Genomic DNA, 9,923 nt, shown 5'->3' with positions numbered 1-9,923 from the left:
GGTACCAGCAGCGGGCTCAGCAGCAAAATAATTCTAATAGCAACGAGGCTCAGGCTGAGGTTGCAGCAGATGAAGAATCTGGAGATGTTCCTGACGGCGAGCTGTGTGTGGTTTGCCTGATGAGAAGGCGGCGTTCTGCCTTCATCCCTTGTGGGCATCTGGTTTGTTGTCAACGCTGTGCCTTGTCAGTTGAGCGTGAAGTATTGCCAAAGTGTCCTGTATGCAGGCAGCCAATCAGGAGTTCAGTAAGAATATATGATTCTTGAGGGCACCCTATATAATTGCAGTTTAGCAGGACAGGCGATTTGTATGTTTGGCTCACCAAAGAAGACACTGATGACACTAGGGTAGTACTTGTTTCAACTGACCTCAGGTTGATTATCTTGGTTATGCCAAAGAAAATTGTCGTAGTCTGCTAGGAAGTGTTGGTGTACATAACTTACTGGTCTTTACTCTCGAGAAAAACAAAGAACGAGGCATTTTGTAATGTCATACCACAGGACCTATGGTTGATATCCCGATATAAGAACCATCATTTGTTCCTTAATGACATATTTATCTTCTTATTCCCTCCTGTTGTCTGGTATCTTTTGGGTTGTCTTGATGTATGAATATGGATCGCAATCCTGTTTTCCACATCTAAATCATCCTTCTATGCACTAGATGTAATATCTTATCGAGTATAAGTCCTGTTTTGCATTCACAATAGTATCTCAGGGATTGAATAGTTGTAAATGCTTGACTGGATGAGCATGCGCGACTAGAATTGCAGTAGTACAAAAAATTCAAGTTCATACTTGGAACAGGGAACAAAGCATTCATGGATAACTATGTTAACCTATCCTCATCCATCTTCCACAGTGAGCAAAACGATACTTGCTGTCCTTTCCACCACAGTCCAACACAGCTATCTTTCTCTTCCACTCTGATCTCCCAGTTGCTATCATACTTCCTCAGCAATGCTCTCGCTCCATCGATCGTCTCCTCTCCAAACACCTCCACTTTAAATCCTACACCTTTCATTCTTTCACACCATTTCTCTTTTCTTTCATTCATCTCCCCCACATTTATCAGCACTTTAGCTGCTTCTGCTTCCATCATCCTCCTCTCCTCGCTCTCACGTCCTTTAAATGCAACACTGGTTGAGTCCAAGAACCTCCATAGATACTCAACCCTCCTTGAGAAGCCTGTTGCAAAGTCACCACAATTACTGCAGCTGCAATCTGTGTTGTTCTCACTTAAGATTACTCCTTTGGGTTGCAAGCTCCTTAGCACTCTTAGAAACTCTGTTCTGTCATCTGGGGTGCTGTGATTTAAGTTATGCAGCCTGAATTGTGCACAGACGACTAACGTTTCTTCTGCAGATGAGGAGATCACTTGAGAATTGAGGTTCTGCAGCTGGAAGTTTTCTATTCTACTGATCTGCAGGTTAATGTTCATATCCTTGGCAAAACTGAGGAGTTTGGAGGAGAAGTCGTAATTTTGAGGGCCATTTGCAAACGGGGTCGTGTGTCTAGATTGGTCATTGCTGGTGGGTGGAGCAACCACTGTCAGACGTACCAAAGGCGGTGGCCCACCTGTCCGACGCGTCAGTTCTTCCAGCAGCGTAGGCCATTGAACTCCATGTGACACTCCAATGTCAAGAATGTGAAGATTGGTCTGCTGGTTTCCTTGTTCAGCAAGAATTTGGAGGATCGAAGTATTCACAACATTGTTTGGGATTCTGAACCAGGGGTTGATGTCATTGAACTTGATCAAAGCGTCCCTGAAGAATTTGGGGCTGCTGGAAGCAAAAGTTTTGCCACTCGCTGAGGAGAAGCTGCTACCAGGGGCGGAAGAAAGGTGGTGTGTCAACGCTTGGAGGCCATGATATGCTAGCCGATGATTAGCATCTCCATTGAGAGATGACAGGTCATTTAGAACATACAAGAAGTGCTGGACTCTGGACAGATTCCGGGCGGTGATGGCTGCAGCACATGGGTTGAGCAGCTGTTCTGCCCATCTCCCTTCTTTATTATTGCTATTATTGTTACTACTTCCAGCTGACCTGCTCCCTCTCTTGTGTGTAGTTGGTTTTCTAGGTGCCACCCCTTGTGCTGCACCTGCAGGCCCTGGATCGGACTCGTTGACACGTCGATTCTTGTTCTTTTGAGCAGCTTTTGGACTCGAATCATCAGGTAATTTTCGTTTCTTCGGTAAATCTACTGGAATAGAGTGGTTGGAAACTACAGTGTCAGTTGGTACTGGGGTTATGCTTGTGGTATTGGTGGTGAAAGAGTTTGCACTGGTATTAACCTGGTCTTGTTCAAGATTATGACCGTCAACCCACCAAGAATCACCACTGAAATCCCCAGTCTCATAGGGGTCATCGAAAAACGTTGGAAAGTACGAGACCGACTCTCCCATCCATCCTAAGACGTGATCAGGAGGAGGGTTCGGCTCCGGTTCCCCGATAGTCATAACACCAGAAATTAATCCTAAAGTTGGGGAGAGAAAAAAAGATCAGAAGATATGGTGTAGTTTTTGATGATTGATCAGAATACGGCCTAAGAAGGGGATAACATGGGTGGTGTGGACTTGTGTTCATTCAAGTGTTATAATAATGTATGTTGAAGCTGCCCAACAAGCAAAAGACAAAGCAACGCATATTCAATGTTGGGTTTGCTGTTGTTTTGGCAGTTGTGATGTTTTTATTAAGGTTTTTTTAATGTCATTAGACTTGAGTAAAAGGGTATTTTATTACCATATTCTCATAGTTGTTGGGACAAAGAGGCAAAAGTTGTAGAGAGAGGATTTTGAAATTCTTAGGAAGGCTATAGGGGTTATGTTTGAATTTTCAAGAGACGGCAGACTCTTTAGACTTTGGTTTAAATAAACAAATTAAACTGTCCGAAATTTGTATTTTTGAGGATGTAATTGACTTGCAAACAACTCAATTGTCAGCCTAACATAATTTAGTTTTTGATAACCAGTCCCTTTCAAATGTGTTTAATCCATTGTGCATGATGTTGTACTTTGATAAGCATTATCTTTATGTCCTAATGAGATTTGATATAAGCTCTTCAATTTTGTCAACAGATGATAAAGTTGATACATTCTATTGACTTGAACTTTATTAATTGCAAAAAATGATTATCCTTTTTGGCATCCCATTTCAAGTATGAGCTGCACCTCTTGATATTCCCATATATTACAGAAAATTACACTACACTTTATACAGTCATATTTTTCATTACAGATTCTCTTTTGAAAATCTAATTATCAAACAGAAATTTATAATGTAAAAATTAACTTTAGATGGTGTAACAATTCTCCAAATTCTAGGAATTTTCTTTTTTCAACATGCTAATACCTATTTTTTTGTGCATTTAGTTAGTTTGCTTGGGTGAATAAAGGTACTCAAATATTGGAATTTGCAGCATTGAATCTCAAGCAACCAACTGGAAGACAGAATTCTAGGAAATTACATTACATCAGTAAGAAAAATTCTTGTTCCAAACAACAAACTAAACCAAACCAAACAGAAAATTAATGATACAATAGTCTGATTGTTTGCAGGGCTTAGCCACTGCCCCCAAGAACAGCCTTAAGTTTCTTCACTTGTGCATCATCAAGGAATGTGGTCTTCTCCACCAAGGAAGAAGGCAACGTGTTTCCAAATAGTGCGAAATCAGTAATCTGAAGCCCAGGATTCTGGCTGCTGAAGCTTGCGAAAGCCACAGCAGTTCTCCCGCCAGCGTTGATCTGAAAATGCAGCAACCCTTGTGGGAAAACCATTATGTCTCCCTTCACAAGCTTCTTCACGTAAACATTGTTAGCAGACGAGATGAAGCCTGTGACGATGGAACCCTGAACCACCAGCAGAAGCTCTGAGGCCCCGGGATGAGTGTGCATTGGCACTACGCCACCAGGGGCTAAATCCAACCGTGCGATAGAGAGGCCTAGCCCATTTAGGCCTGGAAACTGTGCTGCAAATGCCGGTGAAACAGCAGCATTGATGATGTTGGTGGTGTTCCCAGCAGCACGAAAACCTGTGAAAACAAAATCAGCTACTGTTACATCAGCAGGGCTCTTGCAAGAGTAACCTGCCGGCCCTTCTGGAGCCTTGAGGTCTCCCACGCAGAAGTCCTGCACAGCAGCATTGCAGGTGATGACAAGGAGAAAGAACGATAGTAGGATTGTTTTAAGCATGTTTTCTGCTTGCGTAGTTGGTTCTATGGTTCGCATGGAAAGTTCTGCTTTTGGTTGGTTTATATAGAACGTTGAGACTTTTTTTATTAATTGCAGTTGCAAAAGCTGAAAAGTCGATGTGCATTTGATGTGCAATGAGAACCACTAACTCTTTAGTGAAGTAGAACTCCACACACTGGAGTGTAGGTTGTCTCATCTTCAAGTTTATCGAGCAAGAAAGTGATAGAAATATTCCTTTTCCTCCAAGTAAGCAAGATACTTAGATTGATCCCCATAACATACAGTACCTAAAGCATAGTTTAATGACAAGAAAGACATGAGAACAAAAGAACTAAAAACTTAACAAATATTATTTGCATGTTACAATTGCTGCTGATCTCTGGCCAATGTAAGCAAATTATAGCATGCAAACACTGTTGTCTTATCTTGAGTTGGTGGTATTTAAAGGCCATAATGATGATGGATTCCGCACTAAACTGTATCTGATTAGTTTGTTACTACTAAGAATTTGCACCCATATTTAGCAAGTAGCCAAGTAACAAAGAGGTGGTCCAAGAGCAGCACATGGCTATGGAGAAGGAAGTGCAGAACAAGACAGGGCTGACAGCTAGAAGGGGAAAAGGTATCCATGATACCATTTGCAGCCCTTCAATTAAGAAGACTTAAAATATTTTGTGGACTTGAGGAGTTCCCTTTTGGCTGAGGTTTGTTCTGAGTGGATATGGCAGTGGTGATGATCATTGCAGCAGAATGTTTCTTCGGATCTCATTCTATTTATGGAAATGATGAGTCCTAAATTGAGGTTTGAATTGAGTTAAAATATGGCAGTGGTGTGATCATTGCAGCAGAATGTTTCTTCGGATGCCATTCTATTTATCGAAATGATGAGTCCTAAATTGGGACATCTTCGATTGAAATTGCTCGGTAAAAACTACGTTTCATATGCCTCGAATAAAGGCACAGGCAATGCATAATAACCAAAACTATTTTAATTCTTTGCCTATTCCTTTTTTATTTGGCGGATTATTGAGTGGAATTGAAAATGAAATTAGTTTTCAAATTCAAACATCTCATACAGAATCGTTGTACCAGAACTGCAATGTATTTATAGAGCATCAACAACATTGATGAGATGAAAATATCCCAAGTCCAAGAGGGCTACAACGAAATCAAAAGACTCCAAACACCCAATACTTGGTAAATTATTAAGAGGCAGAGAGCTTTTACCTGAACTCTGATCTTCGGGTGTGTAGAGGGTATTCTTTTTCTTTTCATGAGGGTAGAAAGTTAAATAGGAAATATAGGCCGAGGAGAACACCACGACTACAGCATTTAGTCATCAATATACCACAAGAGTCTGTCTTTTTCACCATCTTCAGAAACAACAAATTCTGCTCAAATGAGCTTCTCCCATAGAAGCTATACTCAAATTATAGGTGAAGTTAGTGTAACTCAAACGACCATAAACACTCTTGGAAAATAATAAACGCAAATCATAGACACTTATAGTGACTAAACTTGCAACACTAACATCACACTCTTGTGTTGGTATAGTAGACTCCCCCTTCAATAGTTGAGCAGTCCAGAATGAGTGCAGGTCAGTCTCTTAAGAAACACTAAAAAGAGAAAATGCTTCATCTTCAAGTGATTCTTCTTTCACACCTACAAAATAGAACATGGCATGAGTTTTGATGCTTAAAGACGTTCATATAGCTGCCACTAAAGAGAGCTGATGTGAGTGAAATGGAGCTAAACTTTTGAACAGAAACTATTTCTGAATTATTGGCATCAAAATTCATCATAGGGAACTTCCACCTCCATAACAGAAGGTCATCCATCTGCAGTCTCAAGGATTTTGTTTGAAACAATCAGTTTGACACTGTTAAGATAACCTAATTACTTGATCATGAACATAAAATAAATGGAACAGGCAACATGTCAGTATGAAGCAAAACTAATAGTTTTTTGCATTTAGGACTAGTGTATGTGAGCTAGAAATAATTTCTCCTCATGACACGATCCAAAATTCCTAAAGTAGAAAACACTAGAAAATAAACACATAAATGTGCAGTTTAAATTTCTTAAAAAACAGATAAGTTTGTGATGACATTCCTTCAACTAACAAATTTGGAATTTAAGAATCAATGCCTTTTTAAGTTACCAACAACTGTTGTCAGCAAACTCAAACCAAGCTTTGTCGAGCTAAATGAGTTGAAACATTTTGAATTTCAATTTCAAATACAACCGCAGCTTGGAACTACCCATGGAAAAGAAGAGACACCACAAGAAGAGATCTATCTCAAGCATTTCGGACAATCTCTTGTCCAAGATTAACGACTCTTGGAACTCGCATTTACAAGAAAACAATATCTGCAAGTAATTGATCATAGTTTTTTATCCTTTATGCACATTTTAACATAAGTTCCGAGTAAATAATTGTTATTGAGGCTATGAACTTCCAAGTTACCAAAAAAGCAAAAGCGCAATTCACTATCCAATGAAGTCATACAGATAATACATGAACACATAATTGCAAAGTTACAAATTCAAAGGCAGCAGCACCTGGCTTTCTCTGATGTATATTAGCTTTTTAGCTCTGCTTATGCTGCGGTTTGTCTTCCTCCGTGACAGCCACTTTCCTTACCTTACGCCCCTACACTCTCAATCCCTTGTTCACTATCTCTGCTTATAATGGTTCTTTCAAGTCTTGGTCAACAAAGTGAATCAACTGATCTCTTTTCAGAGAATGAAAACTATAGTGTTCCCCAAATCTTTCAAGCAATGTACACAGTAGAATGTCAAAGAAAGCACAGGGAAGAAAAAGAACAAAAAGATGTCTTTACCCCAGTAAAATCAGGTAAGTGAATCAGACACCAACTTTTGGTCAATCCTCAGTTCATTCAACCCTCATCTGTCAACTGTCAAGCCAAGAGTAAAGAATCTTCATCCAGACAGTGAAGCATGATGTACCAAGAAGAATATAATCTAACAGCAAGTCAGCAAGTCCATTGTTCTGCTTCTTTTAATAGCCCTTTTCAGCCTTTTAAGAGTTGCCCTCTCCTAATCAACAAGAACGCTACAATGCACACTTGTAATATCGCAGCAACTCCGACGAACATTAACCCGATTATCTTCTCCTTGTTAAGGTTCTCTTTTTTCGGTGGGGGGCTCAATTTTGTATGCAAATTATGATTACTATGGCGGTGGGGTTTCCTTAGCAGTGGTGGTGAAAGGGAGCGAGGAGGTGGTGATGATCGTAATTGAGGTGGTGGAAGTTGAGAGAATGGATGTGGCGACCATGATGGTGGTGGTGGAGTAAAAGGCGGCGGCGGTGATTCGGGGTGGGGAGGCGGAGGAGGGAGTGAAATTTCAGGCGGGTGATTCGCATTTTGTTGCGCCTCAACCATGAAAGCACAGAACCCAAATAAAAGAGCGATAAACAGAGTCAACAACGGCGAATCCATACAAATCCCCCCTGCTAATTAATCGTCTTTCCCATCGGAGGCAGGTCCTCCTCGCATTTGCGAGTAGCCTAGGAAAGTAGGGTTCAAGAATTGGGAACGGACTCAAGATGGACCTCAAAACTTTCCGGCGGCTTCTAAGAACCAAACAAGCTGCTCCGAAAATCTTGGCCCCAAAACTTGAATCCTCCTTCAATGGAGGAGTCCGTGTTAGGGCATTAACTGGATTCTTGAATCCAAGTAGGCATTGCAGGTCAAAAGCAACATCCAAGTTCTTCTTGATATATTTCCATAGGATTTCGGGAAGTGAATCCAAATTCTTCTTGATAAATTTCGTCCGTGTTCTCTTAAATCTTCCCAACGGAGGATTACTGGGAAGAGTGGAAGGAGAGGGGGAACTTGTGGTCCGATTGGGCCCACTTCGTCGTTGCATTGGGCCCAGCCTTCAAATGAGGTCCGCTACTATTTGTAAAATAGATAAATCACTAATTAATTATTTTTTGTAATATTAATTCCAAAACTATATAATAAAACCATAATATAGATAAAAAAATTCATTTCAATATATAATTCCAAATTTAAATACATAATTATATAGTATTAAATAGTAACGATGGGGTTTCAATTTTCTAGCTATTTACATAATCGTCACGTACATTATAAGCATCATAAATCACTTACAAAGTGGCATGCATAAAAATAGGTTGGCCCAAAAAGATTCAAATGATCCAAAATGAAACAAGAATTGAAATGAGAGACTCGTAACATACTAGAACCGCCCAAGTCATGAAAGGTTCAAAAACACTTGATTGGATTTTAGTTTTAGAAGAATTTCATATTCGAATTATATAATTTTAAAATTCATATGTTATCAAATATTCACATTAGCCCATTTCTATAAAATTTATATTTAGAATTTATACAAAAAAAATAAAAATAATATGTTCAATTCTTTATATCCATTCAAGTTTTAACTCTATTTAACGATTGTCTTAATTTTTCATTTATTTTTTCTCCCCTTTTTCCTCTTTTCTCTCTTGCCGCTTTCTTTGTTGTGTCTTTATGCTTTTTTATGTATGTTCTCTTTAAAATCGACTACTGACCTTTGTTGAATTAAGTATTTTCTTGTTTGATAAAAATATATTATTTTATATTTTAATTTACTTAAAATCGACCACTGGCCTTTATTTTAAAATTGTGGTTGTTAATTTACATATTTTATTTTAATTTATAATTTATTAATATGAAAAAATATTTATTATATACTCGACAAAAACAATGTAGTACAACGCTGGTCAATATAACCTATGAAGGATAAATTCGGGTGGGAAAAGGATTTACAGTTTACAACCTCTGGGGCTGGCACACCAATTTAGGCACCTACTCTATTATTATTATTATTATTCCAATTATTTATTTCTTTTTTTCTTAGAAGAACATATACAATATTTATTTCAAATTCACCGTTGACTTAAATAATTTCTCTGAAATTGATACTTTTTCAATATTGCTGGCACTATAAATTGTGTAGGTTCAAGTCTAATTAATTATTTTGAAATGATTAACTTTAAATAAGCATTATGATTTATTTAAATTCATAATTTTAAAATTAATTATATAAAAACGCATTGTAACTAAATTACAAAATCAACATCATGGAACTGCCGTTTGACAAAACGACCAAACGATGTGTAATAGAAAATCCTTCACCCGTTTAATAATCATAACCATATCCCATCAACTGTCGTCGCAACCACTTAACGTCCATTCTCATTTATGATTCGAGTTAATTTTCTTTCTTTTTCCAGCAAAACATTCCCAACAAATGAAGCTATTCTCCACTGTAATCACAAGATTTCTGCAGTACCAGTAACAAAACAAACAGAAATACCCACTAATTTAACAAGTCAGAGATTCAGACCAAAATGCAATAACGAAATCTAATCCCCTTTCACCAATGCAAAATTCCTTGTCTCCCCCTACCCAAGTTGCCCAAGTCCCGAGTAAACATGCTTTTTCAGTCATTCCACAGTGCAAAAATAGGAGCCTGATGCACCAATCCCACCTCGCCTACCCGGTTCGAACTTGCATGATCATCACCATCATCATACTTCTGTCCGTCCATTGAGAAATACGCTTGAGAATAGCCGCCTCCATCTACAAACTCTTGGTCTATCCGGGGCGGTCCCAAGCCGGGACCCTTGGGGCTTGACGGGCTGGACGAGTCCCGACTGCTCGGCCCTCGACCGACTTGCGTGTCATCTTTTGCAC

The 9,923-nt window shown here is 39.0% G+C and overlaps 4 protein-coding genes across 4 annotated transcripts in view; 1 reads left to right on the top strand and 3 right to left on the bottom strand.

Annotated features, from left to right (window-relative positions):
* Positions 1-453, top strand: part of LOC105157803 (E3 ubiquitin-protein ligase SPL2) — a 6,311-nt gene extending 5,858 nt beyond the window's left edge. Inside the window, exon 6 of the mRNA XM_011074282.2 lies at positions 1-453. This exon is cut by the window's left edge and continues 14 nt beyond it. Coding sequence (XP_011072584.1) covers positions 1-266 — 266 coding nt within the window. The 3' untranslated portion in view covers positions 267-453.
* LOC105157800 (nodulation-signaling pathway 1 protein) lies at positions 674-2,841 on the bottom strand. Its single transcript, XM_011074280.2, has one exon. The coding sequence runs from the start codon at positions 2,458-2,460 to the stop codon at positions 829-831; it is 1,632 nt and encodes a 543-aa protein (XP_011072582.1). The 5' UTR covers positions 2,461-2,841; the 3' UTR covers positions 674-828.
* On the bottom strand, positions 3,397-4,258 carry LOC105157802 (auxin-binding protein ABP19a). Its single transcript, XM_011074281.2, has one exon. The coding sequence runs from the start codon at positions 4,225-4,227 to the stop codon at positions 3,562-3,564; it is 666 nt and encodes a 221-aa protein (XP_011072583.1). The 5' UTR covers positions 4,228-4,258; the 3' UTR covers positions 3,397-3,561.
* Positions 4,100-8,072, bottom strand: LOC105157799 (pollen-specific leucine-rich repeat extensin-like protein 3). The gene is made up of 2 exons (XM_020692336.1): positions 6,754-8,072; positions 4,100-5,853 (listed from the first exon to the last, which is right to left on the bottom strand). The coding sequence occupies exon 1, from the start codon at positions 7,653-7,655 to the stop codon at positions 7,227-7,229; it is 429 nt and encodes a 142-aa protein (XP_020547995.1). The 5' UTR covers positions 7,656-8,072; the 3' UTR covers positions 4,100-5,853; positions 6,754-7,226.

The sequence above is a fragment of the Sesamum indicum genome, linkage group LG3 (genome assembly GCF_000512975.1).
Source record: "Sesamum indicum cultivar Zhongzhi No. 13 linkage group LG3, S_indicum_v1.0, whole genome shotgun sequence".
Classification (NCBI taxonomy): Eukaryota; Viridiplantae; Streptophyta; class Magnoliopsida; order Lamiales; family Pedaliaceae; genus Sesamum; species Sesamum indicum.
Note: the sequence above shows the minus strand (reverse complement) of the source record. Positions and strands in the feature narration are given on the sequence as shown.

Bases quoted from the DNA above. Each gene is read 5' to 3' on its own strand.
- LOC105157800 (XM_011074280.2), bottom strand. From the start codon at position 2,460: ATGACTATCGGGGAACCGGAGCCGAACCCTCCTCCTGATCACGTCTTA.
- LOC105157802 (XM_011074281.2), bottom strand. From the start codon at position 4,227: ATGCGAACCATAGAACCAACTACGCAAGCAGAAAACATGCTTAAAACA.
- LOC105157799 (XM_020692336.1), bottom strand. From the start codon at position 7,655: ATGGATTCGCCGTTGTTGACTCTGTTTATCGCTCTTTTATTTGGGTTC.